We start from the raw sequence: 19,780 nt of genomic DNA on the forward strand, positions 1-19,780 counted from the left end.
TGTGTCTGTTGCTGACCCAGCCAGTGGGAAGAGGTCGCTTAAAGACTTGTTGGAGCGCTTGGGCACGGAGCTGGACGGCCTTTCCGAGCAGTTTACCTCGCAGAGGCACATCAATGAAAAGATGAGGAGCAAGTTGGCAAGAATGCAGAAATTGCATCGAGCCGCAACAGAGCTATGTAAAGAGGCAAGCGTCACAGTCACCACAGACACAGCCACTGAAGGAGCATTGATAAAGCGGCCCCAAGAGCAGTCGTGTCAGCGGCAATCGGCACAAAGCCGTCGGCAACGCCCAAGAGAGAGAGGGATACCGAGGCGGAGCCGAGGAAAACTCCACCTAAGCGAAATAAAACAGCAGTAACTCACGCCGAGTGGACTACAGTGGAGACGAAAAGCACGGGGAGGAAGAGGACCACTACCAAGCCACGCCCTGACGCACTGGTGGTCAGTGCAAAAGGAGAGATGAGCTATAGTGACGTGCTCTCAATGGTTACCAGACGGCAGGATGGGAAGCAGCTGATCGCTGATAGCGTGATCACAGCGCGAAGAACTGCCAAGGGAGATCTTCTGTTGGAGCTCGGCGGCTCTGGGCTGGACAGTACTTCCAAACTGAAGGACGCAATCGAGAACGTGCTAGGATTGCGCAGAGGTGCGCAGCATAACCCAGCGAACGACAATTGCTATTCGTGACTTGGACGAACTCACGCGACAGGAGGAAGTGTTGGCAGCAGGTGCATGCGCAAGCGGGCGTTCCTATCGACGTGTGCCAGCTGAAGAGCCTGAGAGCGGCATACGCAGGCACGCAGGTAGCAATTCTTCAGGTGCCACCACTATGGGTTTCCAAAAATCCTTGAGTTGGGCAAACTCAAGGTAGGGTGGTCTCGCTGCAGAATTGTGGAGCAAGAGCAGAGGACGAGGTGCTTCAAATGCCTTGAGATCGGGCACATAGCCAGCAGATGCAAAAACCTCATTGATAGGAGTAACTGCTGTCTAAGATGTGGAGAACCTGGTCACAAAGTGGCATCGTGCACCAACGCAGCGAATTGCTACATTTGCAGCGCAAACGGAAGCAAACAGCTAAACCACCAGGCTGGTAGTCGCAATTGCCCACTGGCAGCAAAGAGCGTAACGAAAGCACAGTCATGCAAGTAGTCCAGCTCAACCTAAATCACTGTGCAGCTGCGCATGATCTTCTTCAGCAAGCAGTGCGAGACGATAGCGCTGACGTAGCTATCCTTAGTGAACCGTACAGAGCGGTAACAGGCTCAGTCTGGGCAGCGGATACTACGGGCAAGGCAGCAATCTGGGTGTGCGGCAAATCACCGTTGCAGTTCGGACACGAGCATGCTACACGTGGATTTGTGCGAGCAAAAATTGGCGGTACATGGGTTTACAGCGTGTATCTGGCCCCCAGTCTGTCTCTGGAGGAATACGGGCGCATTCTGGATGAACTCGCAGCAGATGCTATAGGCCGCTCCCCATTAATTGTCGGCGGCGACTTCAACGCATGGGCAATGGAATGGGCAGTCCCTGCACAAATGCGAGAGGCTCGATTGTGACGGAGACGTTCCAAATGCTGGATCTAATCCTCTTGAACGAGGGCACGCAGCAGACTTTTTGCAGAGCTGGCGTGGGGTCCATAGTCGACCTGACTTACGTGTGCAGCGCGTTGTCGCCTTCGGCACGTTGGCGCTTGAGCGACGCCTACACAGCTAGCGACCACCGTGCCATTCTGTGCGAAGTTGGCGGGCGGCGCCCCAGCAATACAAGTGACCCATCAAGATGGGTTAACTTCAATGCGGATAAGATGGATGTGCTGCGCTTCAGCGCTCGCATCCAGTGCATGGAAGTGGTAGGAAGCGCCGAGCAGATGGCTACGATAGCATTGCATGCGTTAGCGCAAGCATGCAAAGACACGATGCCCCCCAGGAGATCTTCCACCCACCACCATCTGCCAGTGTACTGGTGGAATGAGGATATCGCCACCGCCAGGCGGGAATGCAACCGCGTGAGAAGATGCTACCAGCGATCGCGAGGCAGACCGTCCTACACATCGTGGCAGCGCGAATTCAAAGAGAGGCGGAAAGCTCTGAAACATGCCATCAAGGCGAGCAAACGCAAATGCTTCATCGAGCTTTGTGAGACTTTGGAGAGCGACCCATGGGGGAAGGCGTATCAACTGGTCACTAAAAAGATCTCGGCACACAAAGCGTCTATGCCACCGGATGATGTGATGCACTGCATTGTCCGTGAGCTGTTTCCGACTACAGCTGGTGAGACGGTGCGATATCTTGATGTCGCCACATCCAATAACAGTGCGGCAATTGAGTGGGTTACCAGTGCCGAGATAAGTACTATCGCTGGAAGCATGAAGCTGGGAAAGGCGCCTGGGCCGGATGGCATTCCACTGAGAGCTCTTCGGCTCGCCTGTGCTCTGAGGCCGGAAATCTTCGTTGACATGTTCAACAGGTGTTTACAGGAGGCTGTCTTTCCAAATATCTGGAAATCGCAGAGACTGGTTCTGCTCCTAAACCAGGCAAGAATCCGGGCGAACCTGCTGCATATCGGCCAATCTGCCTCATTGACAATGCGGGAAAAATGTTGAGAAAATCATATGCACCCGGCTGGAGCGCGCTATTGCCGCAGGAGGTGACCTATCGCCAAATCAATTTGGCTTTCGCAAGGCCAGATCGACAGTCGACGCAGCGACTAGAGTTGTGGAGATCGCCTCACACGCCATAGCGGGCAGCAGATGGAAAGGAGGAGCCAAGGAGTACTGCTTAATGGTCACGCTGGACATCAAGAATGCCTTTAACTCGGCTCGTTGGGACTGCATTCTCAAGGCTCTGGCAGTGTTCCAAGTGCCGAGTTATCTTCTGGAGATCGTGCGTAGCTACCTATCCTGCAGGCGGCTATTGTACGAGACAAGCGCTGGTACAGAGGAGTACGTCGCGACGGCAGGTGTTCCACAAGGGTCGGTCTTGGGCTCTCTTCTGTGGAATGCCATGTATGATGGCATCCTGAGACTAACCCTCCCACCGGCACGCACATGGTTGGCTTCGCAGACGACATCGCTGTCCTTGTCGTGAGGAAGGAGCTGTTGCAGGCCGAGAGGGTGTGCAACCAAGCAATTGCGACCATCCAGCAGTGGCTTGTCTCAGTTGGGCTGGCACTTGCGCCGCATAAAACGGAAGCCGTGCTGATAAGCAGCAGGAAACGTGTAGAAGTAGCGAAAATTTCGGTTGGATGCACAACTATTTCGTCCAAAAGAGCGATTAAGTATCTGGGAGTATGGATCGATACAAGGCTCAGCTTTCGAGAGCACCTGGAAGCGACGAGCAATAAAGCTGCAGGCATGAACCGGCTACTTTCGAGGCTCATGGCGAATATTGGAGGCCCAAAACAATTGCGACGATCGCTGATCGCGGGTGCCATGCGATCCATCGCACTGTTCGCGGCACCAGTTTGGGTTCGAGCACTGGACACCAGGAGTTACTGCCAAGGGCTGGAGGTAGCGTTCAGGAAGAGTGCCATCCGCATCATTAGCGGATTCCGTACACCCTGAGGACGCTGCGTTCGTCATCGCTGGTGTACCTCCGTTTGTGGAAATGGCCAGAGAGCGAGTTGATACCTATCGGCAGCTGCGATCCCGGTACCACAGCAACGCCTGAAACGAGATCCGTGCGGACGGCAGGACGGCAAGAATGCCTTGAGAGGTGGCAGCGACGTTGGGATAGGTCTCCAAAAGGCCGCTGGACGCATCGGCTTATCCCGAACATCGGGGAATGGACCGGCAGGAAGCACGGTCAAGTCAACTTCCACTTGACACAGGTGCTAAGCGGCCATGGATGCTTCAGAAGCTATCTGCACCGCTTTGGTCATGAAGCTTCTGGCAACTGCTCTGAGTGTGGAACACTGGAGGATGCTGAGCATGCTATGTTCGCCTGCAAGATATATGGATCACTACGCAACGACTTGGAAAGGGCACTTGGCGTAGCGATTGCGGTGGGAAACTTGGTCCCGCTTATGCTGCAATCAGTGGGCAACTGGTCGTGATATGCGAGTTTGTGTCAACTGTGATGCAGACCCAACGTAGCATGGAGAGAGCCAGGAGGGAGTCGATGGAATAGGTGGCGCTATGTCTCTTGTGACGCATTGCTTCACGGCCGTACCGCAGGAGATCGCACTGCCCTATACCCATCATAATTTATTTATTTAGTGTATCTCGTTAGTATATTAAAACTAGTAATAGTATAGCAAGTCGAAATAAAAAAAAACGCAAACACACACACACACACACACACACACCGACACCAAATAATCAGGATGAATCCATCGTTTGAGGTTAGCAACGGAGAGGAGATTGACTTCACCGAAGTTAATCTTCCTCTTATTACTCCTCTTGCTGAGGACATTCAATTCCTCGCCAATGACATGGAGATTGAATCAACAGCGAATTATTTGAATGCAATCAAGAAGAAACAGAAGCTCCCTTTCCGCGCTCTTCCAAGGAATACGGAATTCAGAATATATGGAGCGTCTAAGGTTCCTAGTAAATTTAATAGCAATTCTCTAAAATTAACATTGAAAAGTATTTAATTTACCTCCCGAAATGGTATGATGAAGTTAAATCTGTATACATTAAAGAATTAAATACTGGTAATTATACTATAACAAAACAGGATGATGGAGAAATTGTATTCAAATTAAAAATGTAATAAAATATATGCAAAACAATAAATTATATTAACAAAATAGAATAAAAAAAAAAAAATTTTTAATGGGGACTGGTAAATTTGGGAATTTCAGCCTTCTTTTCCAGCTTTATTAGTTCTGATACTTATTACAAATAAATGTTAATGAAATTTTCATTAGGGAATGGGAAATTGGGAATTTTCAGCTTTCTTTTTCAGCCACTTTTCTCCTTTTTACATTGTGTGAATAAATGTAATTGAAAATTTAATTTCATAATTTTAAATGGGGATATGGGAAATTGAAACAGATCTGTTAACAGAAACAGGTCCGTTATCAGAACCGGATACCTGATCTGTACAACCAGGCCTGTTTAAAAGAACAGCTAGCTGTTCGATACAACCAGGTACCTGATCTCTACAACCAGGTCTGTTTAAAAGAACAGTTACCTGGTCGATACAACCAGGTCTGTTTAAAAGAATAGCTAGCTGATCTATTTAACAGTCTGATAGCTGATCTGTACAACCAACTCTTCATAAAAACATGCTAATGTATCTGTTTATTGGTTATATATGATTATGTTTCGTAAAATAGATCACAGTACACTAATGACCTCAAGACTGAAATAATCATTAATCCACTAACAGTTGAATGAGATAAATTTGAAAGAACATGAATCAAAAGTTTTAACTCAATTAACTAAAAGCCGAAATGCTCTAAAAAAATTTTCTGATCTCAAACAACTCAAAAAGTCAGAACAGTATTTGTCTGGAGGAAACATTTAAACCTATAACTGAACCACTACATGAACTTGTGAATGATAACAAAGAAATTTCAGACATTGATACCATCAGAGTTTAATAATGTTGAGATTGAAAAAACTATGCAAAACTACTCCAATCAACCGAGAGAGAAACACACCACCTAACAAGAAAAGGAAACTCACATTTCACAGTGCTAAGAGTCAATTCTCAAAACCTAAATATGATATTGAGAAGGCATTGGATTGGGGATGGATAGTGTTAATGCTCAAGATGATGATAATGATGATCAATTCTATTCTCAACCAGCTATAGAAGACACATCGTTTGAAGGCTTACCTCATACCTCGAAATCGTTAGCGAGAGAAGGTTCTCCTTATTCATCAACTAAGTTTATGAAACAAATATCCCCCCACACTTCGCTTCCATTATCGGTTCAAGACTCACCCCATTCATCATTTCCGTTAACGAGTCAAGAGCCCTCTCATTCATCGAACGTGTTATCAAATGAAACAGCTATACATTCAACACCTTCGATAACGAGTCAATCAATCCAACATGAAGACAACTCAAAAAATTTGAATATCAGTGAACTGGCACGGGAAGATTTTTTGGATAAGACATATGGTCCATACAAAATGCAAGTGGACAATTAATGTTGGGGAATTCACACATTAATGTGACTCACAAAAATTGAATTGGATGATGGAAAAACTGGCGTCTTACAAGTGGATTATATTCATTAATATACCACCGCCTACCTCAAAATTATAATTCAAATGAGCTAGAAATATATAATGAAATTTTATTGATAACTAATGTGCACCGGAGAAATTTTAATTCCGATGGACAGATCAGAGGAACAAGGGCAAAGAAATATACAAAAATTATTAAACCACTCTTAACAAAATCACGTACTGCTGAGTCTACACCTAAATTCTCAAAATCAATTGTTTCTGGGACTGGATTCATGTCACTCGCGACGAATAAACCCAATTATGTATATTTGGGTTGGTATAAACTCTTTGAAAATACATAAATATTTTCAAATTTGAGACCATTGGGACTCTCTATAAGACTAAGCATCACATTGGTTTTTCCACAATTTGATGGTCCAACAATTAATGCTCTAATTGTATTGGGTAGCAAAACACTATGTCGAGGTTGTTGATTATTCTCTCCATGTCCACCACCCTCAATGTTTCGTACTAGTATGCTTTTCTTATGTCTTAAAAAACGCATGTTAGTGAGAGAAGTACTTCATTCAATGGGAAACGTTTGTTGATTGAGGTTGTTATAAAATGGCCAAACGTTTTTATAATTTAATTAGGTCAAAATCAAAATTCAAACAGGGTAGTGGTCTTGTAAACAATATAATAGACTCTCTACCTTTGAGGCTCATATACCTGGATACAATTACTGTGGACCTGGAACAAAGTTAGAGAAACGATTAGCACGTGGTGATCGTGGAATTAATAGTTTGGATGAAGCGTGTAGAGAGCATGATATTGCATATTCAAACAGTAAAGAGTTGAGTGAACGTCATAAAGCTGACTCAGTTTTAATTGAAAAGGCTTGGAATCGTGTAAAAGCGTTAGATAGTAGTATTAGAGAGAGAGCAGCAGCATACTTTGTAACAAACACAAGAAAGACGAAGAAAAATTTGGAATGGGATCAAATCAGGAGAGAAAGAAAAGAGTGAAAAGATCATTGACTACAATAATCAAAAAGGCTACAAAGGAATTGAAAAAGAATAAACCGTTTGATATCTTGAGTGCAATAAAAGTTGCACGTAAAGCAGTATCGAACTCGATGGGATGTAGGAAAAATGTTGTTATTCCACGTATTATAAATGTAACCAAGATAGGTGGGTTCTTACCACTTGTCCCAATTTTAACAGCTCTCAGCGCTGTGGGTAGTTTGGCGTCAGGTAGTGCAGCAATAGTAAAATCTATTAACAATGCAAAAGATGGCTAAACAACATCTAGAGGAAAACAAGAGGCATAATAAAAAAATGGAAACGGTTGCATTGGGAGCTGGCTTGTATTTACAACCATACAAAAATGGATATGGTATATCATTTGCTAGAAATAATCAAAAGTCAAAAACGCATTCAAAAACTCCACAGGTAAGCTACCCAAGAGAGCATTATCAAACTTTCATATAATGAAGTTTGCCTTTAGAAAGATTCCTCATTTTCGAGGTGTTTATATGAAGGATCAATTACCCAAATTTCCACATCAATTTCGGACTTTGCTAACACACTGGACAGATTAGCTGCGGACGTGAGAGACCACTCACCAGCATTCGTCGCAGGCGACTTCAACGCTTGGGCAGTCGATTGGGGTAGCATGGTCACCAACCAAAGAGGGCGATTGGTGGTCGAAGCTAAGCTTCACTGGACCTAACTCTCCTCAATCAAGGCTCGAAATGGACATTTAGCAGGGCCGGTACCGGCTCAATTGTTGACTTAACATTTTGCAGCAGTTCGCTCGCTCATTTAGCTGAGTGGGGAGTCAGTGACTCCTATACAGGAGCGACCATATGGCCATTTTTGCAAAATTGGAGCTCGGAGGCCTCAGGTGCATCTCTGCCGCACCTCGTTGGAGGAATTTCTCAGCCAGCAAGCTAAACGTCGAGCGCTTTACAAGCTCGCTGAGAGAGAGCTGGAGGTCTCAGGCAGCGCAGAGCAGATGGTCGAGACTGTCATGGAAAGGCTAGAGTCGGCTTGCGTAGGCTCCATGCCGAGTCGAGTAAACCCCTCGCTACGCCATACACCAGTTTACTGGTGGAACGAAACCATTGCCGCTGCAAGACGTGTCTGCAACCACGCGAGGAGGCGCTATCAGAGAGCGCGCGGGAAGACCCTCTTCCTATATTGGCAAACACTCTTTAGAGAGAGTCGCAAAACTCTCAAAAATGCGATCAAGGAGAGCAAAAAACGGTGTTTCCTGGCCCTGTGTGACACACTGGATGACGACCCATGGGGCAAGGCATACCAGATCGTTATAAAGAGAATCGGGGCACGGAGATCGCCACCACCACCGGATGATCTGTTGCGTGGGATTGTCATGGATCTGTTTCCCAGCGTGGAGGAAGACAACGCATGGCTGCCAGATACAGCATCCAACGATGGTCTGCCGCTGAAGTTGGTCACCAGCGAGGAGGTGTTAAAATGCGTTAGGAGTATGAAACAAACCGGCGCTCCAGGTCCGGATGGCATACCCGCAAGGGCACTAATGCTCGCCTGCTCCCTCCATCCAGAAGCTTTTTCAGCAATGCTGAATAAGTGCCTGGAAGAAGCTGTAGTCCCGGATAGGTGGAAAACTCAAAAGCTGGTCCTAATTCCGAAGCCCGGGAAACCGACTGGCAATTCATCCTCGTTTAGGCCTATCTGCCTCATCGACGTGGCGGGAAACTGCTGGAGAAGGTGATCTGCACTCGCTTGGAGGAAGCTATATTGGTGAACGGAAACCTTTCCCCCAACCAATATGGATTCCGGAAGGCCAGGTCGACAGTAGATGCAATCGAGAAGGTAGTTGGCATTGCTTCCAATGCAATTGCTGGCACTCGCTGGAAAGGGGGCCAGAAGAAGTACTGTCTGATGGTGACATTGGACATCAGAAACGCCTTCAACTCGGCCCGGTGGAACTGCATCTTACGGGCGCTAGACGCAGTCAAAGTCCCACGGCAGTTGCTAAAGATTATCAGGAGTTACTTCTCGTCGAGAGTACTCAAATATGATACCAGTGTTCGAACAGAAGAGTACATCGTGACTGGAGGCGTTCCTCAGGGGTCTGTGCTTGGCCCGCTATTGTGGAACGCGATGTACGACGGAATCCTTCGACTGGACCTGCCGACAGGAGCAAACCTAATTGGTTTCGCCGACGACATTGCGCTACTTGTGGTCGCTAAGAGCTGGAGGTCGCCGAATCAAATTGCAACAGAGCTATCGATTGCATTGGGACTTGGCTGCTCTCCGTCGGACTGGAGTTGGCTCCCCAAAAAACGGAAGCAGTGCTGATCAGTAGCAGGAAGAAAGTGGAAACAGCGGTAGTCAAGGTCGGAGCCGCCCATATTACCTCCAAGCGTACACTTAAGTACCTGGGAGTGACGATCGACTCGAGGCTGAGTTTTCGGGAACACCTGCAGGAGGTTGGCCGTAAGGCTGCTGTTACCAACAGGGCATTATCTCGCCTGATGCCCAACACCAGGGGCCCCAAACAGTGTCGTCGAGCATTAATTTCGAGCGTAACAAGGTCCATAGCCCTTTTATGCTGCTCCTATCTGGGCAGACGCCGTTATCAAAAGCTCGTACATCGGCGGCTTGGCGTCAACCTTCCGGCTGAGCGCCATCAGAGTCATAAGCGGTTTCAGGACCGTTTCCGACGAGGCTGCACACGTCATTGCCGGCATACCCCTTCGAGGAAATGGTCAGGGGAGAGGGTAAGTGTCTTCCGGCAACTCCAGACTGGCTCCTTACCCAACGCCGAGAAGAGATCCATTAAACAAAGGGCACAGAGGAATGCCTCGAAGGTGGCAGCCCGGTGGAACAAAGAAAGTCAAAGGGCGGTGGACTCACCGGCTTATCCCTCTCATTAAGGAATGGACGACAAGGAGTCACGGCCAGTTGAATTTTCACTTGACCCAGGTCATCAGTGGCCACGGCTGCTTCAGGAGCTACTTGTTCCGGTTCGGACACGACACAGCCGAAGAGTGCCCGCTTGTTTCCCGACTGCGGTGGAGGACGCCGAGCACGTAATCTTCCAGTGCGGTAGATACGCAACCCTCAGACAAGAGCTGGCAGTTGCAATTGGTGAGAGGTTAACCGTGTCGACATTGGTTCCGCTGATGCTGGTATCGTCCACTAACTGGACACTGATCAGCCAATTTGTGGCTGCGGTCATGAACGAGCAAAGGAGGGCCGAGAAGGCAAGACAACGAACGAGGGAGTAAGTGGCGCCGACGCACTTGTGAAGCATTGCTTCGCGGCCGTCCCACAAGAGCCAGGCTCCGCTAACTCGGTTTTCTTCTTCCTTGTCTCTAGACATAATTTCCTATAACTCCACTCTGTAAACTTTTTCTAACCTATACTACGAATAAAAAACACACACACACACAGACAGAGAAGTTGAATTTTCCGCAAGCCGGTCGCGTTTTGGAGACGCTCCTTTCGATCGCTCGGGAAATCGCCAAATTAAGTCGGAAAACCTAAAAAAAGTGACTACGAGTTAGCTCGAGCAGTGTTCAACCCTTGAGTACTCACGGTCGGTCGGGGCACCTGCTGCTGGACGTCGTAGGCAGCCGCGTCACCAAGAGACGCATTGGTAGAGTTGACGGCTGCGAGGGAAATTGTTGTTGGTTCCAGTGCAATTGACGACAACTACTGGTAAACAATAGCAATTGCACTCTACGATCAGCTGACGACGAGGGCTGCACTACCATCAGCTGGTCAGCCAGACTGGGCGCTCTGGCGTTGCCAGTCGGCCAATCGGAAGCACAGCGCAAAGCTTAAAAAAAGCACAGCGCAAAGCTCAACAAGTGCAAAAATATCTGCATACTTTCAGGAGCGGCTAATTAATATTCGCATTAAGCTCCGCTGAAAAGTGCAGCTGCAGTGGCGCAGTGCATAGAGGCGCGGACTATTCAGCGATCCACGGTTCGAATCCACCAAGATCGGAAAAAGTCAACACTTAATTTATTAAGTGGCCTGGCCGAAAAAGAGTGGGTCGGCGATGCAGCGCACACCACCACCACCACCACCAGCAGCTAACAGGCCTAAGTTCCCGTGTGGCAGCAGCATAGATGAAAATGCATGCCATAATCAAACGGGCGACAATAGGAGCAGGAGCGAGGAATCAGCAAGCTCGTCGGCGGTCGCTGTGTTGCCGGATCCCGATATGGCGGCCACACGCACTGTGCCTGTTGCTGACCCAGCCAGTGGGAAGAGGTCGCTTAAAGACTTGTTGGAGCGCTTGGGCTTGGTAGGGTGGTCTCGCTGCAGAGTATTGGAGCAAGAGCAGAGGACGAGGTGCTTCAAATGCCTTGAGATCGGGCACATAGCCAGCAGATGCAAAAATCTCATAGATAGGAGTAACTGCTGTCTAAGATGTGGAGTACCTGGTCACAAAAGTGGCATCGTGCACCAACGCAGCGAATTGCTACATTTGCAGCGCAAACGGAAGCAAACAGCTAAACCACCAGGCTGGTAGTCGCAATTGCCCATTGGTAGCAAAGAGCGCAACGAAAGCACACTCATGCAAGTAGTCCAGCTCAACCTAAATCACTGTGCAGCTGCGCGTGATCTTCTTCAGCAAGCAGTGCGGGACGATAGCGCTGATGTAGCTATCATAAGTGAACCGTACAGAGCGGTAACAGGCTCAGTCTGGGCAGCGGATACTACGGGCAAGGCAGCAATCTGGGTGTGCGGCAAATCACCGTTGCAGTTCGGACACGAGCATGCTGCACGTGGATTTGTGCGAGCAAAAATTGGCGGTACATGGGTTTACAGCGTGTATCTGGCCCCAGTCTGTCTCTGGAGGAATACGGGCGCACTCTGGATGAACTCGCAGCAGATGCTATAGGCCGCTCCCCATTAATTGTCGGCGGCGACTTCAACGCATGGGCAATGGAATGGGGCAGTCCCTGCACAAATGCGAGAGGCTCGATTGTGACGGAGACGTTTCAAATGCTGGATCTAATCCTTTTGAACGAGGGCACGCAGCAGACTTTTGCAGAGCTGGCGTGGGGTCCATAGTCGACCTGACTTACGTGTGCAGCGCGTTGTCGCCTTCGGCACGTTGGCGCTTGAGCGACGCCTACACAGCTAGCGACCACCGTGCCATTCTGTGCGAAGTTGGCGGGCGGCGCCCCAGCAATACAAGGGACCCATCAAGATGGGTTAGCTTCAACGCGGATAAGATGGATGTGCTGCGCTTCAGCGCTCGCATCCAGTGCATGGAAGCGGCAGGAAGCGCCGAGCAGATGGCTACGATAGCATTGCATGCGTTAGCGCAAGCATGCAAAGAACACGATGCCCCCAGAAGATCTTCCACCCATCACCATCTGCCAGTGTACTGGTGGAATGAGGATATCGCCACCGCCAGGCGGGAATGCAACCGCGTGAGAAGATGCTACCAGCGATCGCGAGGCAGACCGTCCTACACATCGTGGCAGCGCGAATTCAAAGAGAGGCGGAAAGCTCTGAAACATGCCATCAAGGCGAGCAAACGCAAATGCTTCATCGAGCTTTGTGAGACTTTGGAGAGCGACCCATGGGGGAAGGCGTATCAACTGGTCACTAAAAAGATCTCGGCACACAAAGCGTCTATGCCACCGGATGATGTGATGCACTGCATTGTCCGTGAGCTGTTTCCGACTACAGCTGGTGAGACGGTGCGAAATCGTGATGTCGCCACATCCAATAATAGTGCGGCAATTGAGTTAGTTACCAGTGCAGAGATAAGTACTATCGCTGGAAGCATGAAGCTGGGAAAGGCGCCTGGGCCGGATGGCATTCCACTGAGAGCTCTTCGGCTCGCCTGCGCTCTGAGGCCGGAAATCTTCGTTGACATGTTCAACAGGTGTCTACAGGAGGCTGTCTTTCCAAATATCTGGAAATCGCAGAGACTGGTTCTGCTCCCTAAACCAGGCAAGAATCCGGGCGAACCTGCTGCATATCGGCCAATCTGCCTCATTGACAATGCGGGAAAAATGTTGGAGAAAATCATATGCACCCGGCTGGAGCGCGCTATTGCCGCAGGAGGTGACCTATCGCCAAATCAATTTGGTTTTCGCAAGGCCAGATCGACAGTCGACGCAGCGACTAGAGTTGTGGAGATCGCCTCACACGCCATAGCGGGCAGCAGATGGAAAGGTGGAGCCAAGGAGTACTGCTTAATGGTCACGCTGGACATCAAGAATGCCTTTAACTCGGCTCGTTGGGACTGCATTCTCAAGGCTCTGGCAGTGTTCCAAGTGCCGAGTTATCTTCTGGAAATCGTGCGTAGCTACCTATCCTGCAGGCGGCTATTGTACGAGACAAGCGCTGGTACAGAGGAGTACGTCGTGACGGCAGGTGTTCCACAAGGGTCGGTCTTGGGCCTCTTCTGTGGAATGCCATGTATGATGGCATCCTGAGACTAACCCTCCCACCGGGCACGCACATGGTTGGCTTCGCAGACGACATCGCTGTCCTTGTCGTGAGGAAGGAGCTGTTGCAGGCCGAGAGTGTGTGCAACCAAGCAATTGCGACCATCCAGCAGTGGCTTGTCTCAGTTGGGCTGGCACTTGCGCCGCATAAAACGGAAGCCGTGCTGATAAGCAGCAGGAAACGTGTAGAAGTAGCGAAAATTTCGGTTGGTTGCACAACTATTTCGTCCAAAAGAGCGATTAAGTATCTGGGAGTATGGATCGATACAAGGCTCAGCTTTCGAGAGCACCTGGAAGCGACGAGCAATAAAGCTGCAGGCATGAACCGGCTACTTTCGAGGCTCATGGCGAATATTGGAGGCCCAAAACAATTGCGACGATCGCTGATCGCGGGTGCCATGCGATCCATCGCACTGTTCGCGGCACCAGTATGGGTTCGAGCACTGGACACTAGGAGTTACTGCCAAGGGCTGGAGGCAGCGTTCAGGAAGAGTGCCATCCGCATCATTAGCGGATTCCGCACAATCTCTGAGGACGCTGCGTTCGTCATTGCTGGTGTACCTCCGTTTGTGGAAATGGCCAGAGAGCGAGCTGATACCTATCGGCAGCTGCGTTCCCGGTACCACAGCAACGCCGAAACGCGAACCGTGCGGACGGCAGGACGGCAAGAATGCCTAGAGAGGTGGCAACGACGTTGGGATAGGTCTCCAAAGGCCGCTGGACGCATCGGCTCATCCCGAACATCGGGGAATGGACCGGCAGGAAGCACGGCCAAGTCAACTTCCACTTGACTCAGGTGCTAAGCGGCCATGGATGCTTCAGAAGCTATCTGCACCGCTTTGGTCATGAAGCTTCTGGCAACTGCTCTGAGTGTGGAACACTGGAGGATGCTGAGCATACTATGTTCGCCTGCAAGATATACGGATCACTACGCAATGACTTGGAAAGGGCACTTGGCGTATCGATTGCGGTGGGAAACTTGGTCCCTTATGCTGCAATCAGTGGGCAACTGGGTCGTGATATGCGAGTTTGTGTCAAGTGTGATGCAGACCCAACGAAGCATGGAGAGAGCCAGGAGAGAGTCGATGGAATAGGTGGCGCTATGTCTCTTGTGAAGCATTGCTTCACGGCCGTACCACAGGAGATCGCTCTGCCCTATACCCATCATAATTTATTTATATTGTATATCTCGTTAGCATATTAAAACTAGTAATAGTAGAGCAAAGTCGAAATAAAAAAAACACACACACACACAAACACACACACACACAGGCAGCAGAGCGCGCGAAGGCAAGGTGGAACAGCGGCACGAAAGGTCGGACGTTTCAAGGTGGTTAGGCAGAGGTCACGGAGAGATGAATTTTTACCTAACACAATTACTAAGTGGTCACGGGTGTTTCAAGGGATACCTGCACCGTTTCGGCCATGCATCAGACCCTTACTGCGCCCACTGCGAGCCGCAGGTGGTGGAGGATGCAGAGCACGTCTTTCTGCACTGCGGACGCTTCGCAGGTGCTAGAGAAGAACTAGAAGCCCGCCTTGAGGGGGCGTGTCGAGACGGAGTCCGTAGTCGAGCATATGATAAGCTCGAGGGAGAAATGGGTGGCGGTGAACACGATGGCAGTGGCAGTAATGAAGCAGCTAAGAAGAGAAGAGAGAGCACAAATGCCAGCCAACTCAGAAGAGGGCCGTTAAATGCCGAACCCTTCCCTGAAGTATTACCTCACGGCAGTTCCGGGGAGTGCGTTGAAAGCGGGAGACCAGCAGGACCACTTGAACGTACTGCGGTGCGTCAACGTCCAGGAAAAAACACACACACACACACACACACACACACACACACACACACACACACACACACACACACACACACACACACACACACACGCCACCGTGTGGTGGCGGTTATGAGAATACCACCTCAGCCAACCACTGCTTGTCGTAAAGGCGACTAAAGTGGTATCAAGGCCGAAGCCCAGTACCGCCTTGATTAGGATACTGGAAACACCACCTCTGACTTGATGAGTTGGGCTGACAATCACAGTATTCTAGTATCTGAGTAGACAGAGTGATATCTTGTCGAAACGACTACTAGGCTAATGCTGTGATTGCCCCCGTCCCGTTAAAATCGTGGCTGACCTCTAGGCACGCTCAATGGTTCGTCCCCATTCAGTTGGGCGTACAGGCTCAGTTGAGAATACTCCTGACCTACGTGGATCTGGCTCTGAACATACGACCCCATGAAGGCGTATGTCAACCCTCGCATGGCCTCCCTGTTACATAGACAACCATGAGATCATTAGACACGACTGCACTACGAACATTGATAACGACTTAGAGTTGGGACCCAATCACAACGATGTTTACAACAAGAGAAGGAAGGAAGGAGGAGGAGAGAGAGATGGGAGATTTGCATGAGTCAGCGGATCGACAGCGATCGGAAGGAGTGGCGAAGGTTGACCCGTTCGCAAGGAAGTCAAGGAGTTTCGCACTCGCCGATAAGAGTGCCAGTAATTGCTGCGGTATCTGTGACATCTGAACGAGGGTCCGAATCGGTTACAGGTTTGGAAGCACAGCAGGGAGAACAACGACCCCCGCCAATGCAACTTAACCTTAAGGTTGCGCAAACGCAGAGGTCAAAATCAGTCCCACCATCGGACAACCCTACGAAGGAGGGCTCGTCGACGCTAAGACCGGACCCGGCGAAATTCTCGGTACTCGGGGATAAAATAGGACTGCTTAACGAGATGCTCGAGGGTCGGAGATCTATTCATCAACCAATGAGGAATCTGATCGAGGAGATCACAAACCTGTACAAGGAGATTAAGGTGGATAGCCTCGGCACCTCTTCGCCCGTGCAGAAAGGCGAAGACAAATCATCCCAGAAGAGAAACGTTGGAAAGGAGTCGTCAAAAAGGAACCCCGGAGGCGGAAAGGTGACAGCCCCGCAGAACACAGCGGCAGCACAGTTGCGTCCCGCGCAAGGGAGCCAATGATACAGGCTGGTAAACCTATGAAGGAAAACAAGGCAAGAGAGGTAGATGCAAAGGCGGCGATAAGCAGCAGCGCGAGAGTTGGACGAAGGTGGAGCCAAAGAAGAAGCGAGTTAGGCAGTCAAGACCAGATGCGATTGTCATTCAAGGAGCGACGGGAGTGAGCTACGTGGATATCTTGCGTTCAGTGAAGACCGAACCTCGACTCAAGGATCTAGCTCAATTAGTGAAGGAATCAGGAAGACCGCGAAAGGCGAACTACTCTTCGAACTGGTGCGCGCTTCAGATCCTAACACGAAGGTCGTGCAAGAGGCTGTGAGCACACTCTTAGGTGACAAGGCGGAAGTCCGGACGCTATCGGAAACCGTGTCGTTAGAGGTTAAAGACATTGATGAGCTGACGACGGAAGCAGAAATCCTGGAGGCTCTGGTCACCCAGTTTGGAGGTACTGACATTAGCCGATCCTCACTACAATCGCTTCGGCCAGCGTATGGAGGCACCCAAACAGCCACACTGAGAGTATCCGGCGGCTTGGCGGGGAAGTTACTATCTGCAGGCAAAATCAGGATAGGCTGGGTCATCTGTCGCATTAGACAGAAGGTACAGCCTTTTCGCTGCTTCCAGATGCATGGAGTTCGGCCAGCAGCAAGTAGATGTACATCCGAGACGGACTGTAAGGACCACTGCTTTAACTGTGGTGGAAGAGGGCACCAGGCCAGGAACTGCAAGGAGGATAAAGCCTGCATGCTGTGCACGAGAAAAGGAAAAAGGATTGCAAGCACGCAACAAATAGTCCGCTTTGTCCGTATTTCAAAGAAGGCTGTCGCTCGGTCACATAAATGATGCGCATATATCAATTAAATTTGAATCACTGCGCAGCGGCCCAGGACCTGCTAGAACAGACCCTTAGGGAAAGGAAAATTGATGTTGCCATTCTATGCGAACCCTACAGACAGAAATCCCCAAATACGTGGGTCGGGGACAGAAATGGTAAGGCAGCGGTGTGGAGTTGCGGAAACCCTGCGATGGTGTCAAGAAGTAAAGAGCGGTAGCTTTTGTTCGAGCCAGGATAGGCCCGATTTACTTCTATAGTTGCTATCTGCCTCCATCCATGGATCTACAAAGCTTCAGGACGGCTGCGGACGAACTTGCGGATGACGCGAGGACAAAAGACGCCCTGCCTTATTGCAGGGACTTTAACGCTTGGGCCACAGGTGGGGAGTGCGAGGACTAACGACAAAGGTCAAGCTCTGCTGGAGGCGTTGGCAACCCTGGATGTTGTGCTGCTAAATTCTGGCAACCAGTACACGTTTAGTAGGGGTAGTATGGGATCCACCATCGATGTTACTTTCGTAAGTGGCAGCCTTTCACGCAGAGCATCCTGGAAGGTATGCGGGGATTACACGCATAGCGACCACTCTGCGATTATTACGGAGGTGGAGAAACCTGCTACGGAGAAACACCCCAGGAGACTCTCATATAATACGAAGTCCTTCGATAGTGAGGTCTTCAATTATATGATCAGAGGAGCAGAGCTCGATGGCACGGTGGAGGTTATGGCCAGCAAGGTAATGGCAAGAGATAGCGAGTGCCTGCGATGCCTCAATGTCCAAGAGAGTGCAGGAGGAAGTCGTCTTCCGCAAGTCCACTGGTGGAACGACGGGATTGCGGACGCAAGGAGAGAGTGCCTCCGAGCTGGGAGAAACTACCAGCGTGCTGCCCCTGGCTCCGCGTATGAGTACCTAAGAGGAGTACACAAAACCAAGAGACGGATTCTGGCAAACCTTATCAAGGAAAGCAAGAAGGCGTCCTTCCAGCATCTGGTGAATGAGGCGGACAACGACCCGTGGGGTATGGCATACAAGCTGACGATGAAGAGGCTGAAAGCGTTTAGAACTCCCAGTCCATCCTGCCCAACCCTCCTTGGCAGGATTGTGCGCGAACTATTCCCACTACAGAGTAGGGTAGGAAGGCCAAATATGTTACTGCAAGGACACCGTATCAGCTTCCCGCAGTTACTCGGGAAGAGCTCCGGATGTCGCTAGAGGCATCAAGGTGAACAAGTCGCCCGGCCCCGATGGTATCCCTGGTCTGGCCATCAAAGCCGCCTTGGAGAATTATCCGGAGGACCTGTTGAGGCTGTACAATAGGTGCCTAGAGGAAGGAGTGTTCCCTGCCCGATGGAAAAAGCAGTCGCTCGTGCTAATCCCGAAAGGTGGGAAACCTCCGGAGGAGCCTTCTTCGTACAGACCGATCTGCTTACTAGCACACGGCGGGCAAAGCGCTAGAAACGTTAATACAGGAGCGCCTGGAGGTCGCTATAAACCGTGCAGGGGGCCTATCACCATGGCAGTTTGGTTTCCGGAAGGGTCGCACTACGATTCAGGCTATCAGACAAATTATGGACAAGGCGGAGAAGGCAATCGCGGGGGAGCGCTGGCTCTGGGGCAGTAAGGAGTACTGCCTCATCACCGCACTTGATATAAGAAATGCCTTTAATTCTGCCAGCTGGCATAGGATCCTGCACGCGTTGCAGCATTTCGATATCCCGTGCTATCTCACCCGGATAATCGCAAGTTACCTTAGCGACAGAAAGCTCTGGTACACGACCAGTACAGGCACTGAAAACTACGAGGTCACTGGAGGCGTTCCTCAGGGATCAGTGCTCGGCCCCACCTTGTGGATTGCTATGTACGACGGAGTCCTCCGCCTAAGGTTGCCGGACGGTGTAAATATTGTCGGATTTGCGGACGACATAGCGATCGTGACGGTCGCGAAGCACCTGACAGAACATAGAGGCAAAGACGAATACTGCAGTCAAAGCAGTACGGGATTGGCTGGAAGAAGTAGGGCTCCGACTGGCGGAGCATAAAACCGAGGCCGTGTTAGTTACTTCCAGGAAAAAGGTGGAGTTTGTTGACATCGTAGTTGGGGATACAACGATACGGTCGCAAGCCACTATGACCTATCTCGGAGTCAAGGTGGACAACAGACTCAACTTTCGAGCACACCTCACGTACGCGGCGAGTAAGGCAGCAACCGCATCCACGGCCTTAGCTCGAATAATGCCGAACACAGGGGCCCTAGGCAGAAAAAGAAGGTTACTGCTCACCAACGTGGTCAGGTCCATCAGCCTTTACGCAGCCCCGATCTGGCTAAAGGGAACGGAGAGCGGTACCTTCCTGA

The 19,780-nt window shown here is 50.1% G+C and overlaps 1 protein-coding gene across 1 annotated transcript; it reads left to right on the plus strand.

Annotated features, from left to right (window-relative positions):
* The first annotated feature begins 1,504 nt into the window (after positions 1-1,504).
* On the plus strand, positions 1,505-3,086 carry LOC133849960 (uncharacterized). Its single transcript, XM_062285949.1, has 2 exons — positions 1,505-2,466; positions 2,687-3,086. The coding sequence occupies exons 1-2, from the start codon at positions 1,505-1,507 to the stop codon at positions 3,084-3,086; spliced, it is 1,362 nt and encodes a 453-aa protein (XP_062141933.1).
* The last annotated feature ends 16,694 nt before the right edge of the window (positions 3,087-19,780 follow it).

The sequence above is a fragment of the Drosophila sulfurigaster genome, unplaced genomic scaffold (genome assembly GCF_023558435.1).
Source record: "Drosophila sulfurigaster albostrigata strain 15112-1811.04 unplaced genomic scaffold, ASM2355843v2 ctg54_pilon, whole genome shotgun sequence".
Lineage (NCBI taxonomy): Eukaryota > Metazoa > Arthropoda > Insecta > Diptera > Drosophilidae > Drosophila > Drosophila sulfurigaster.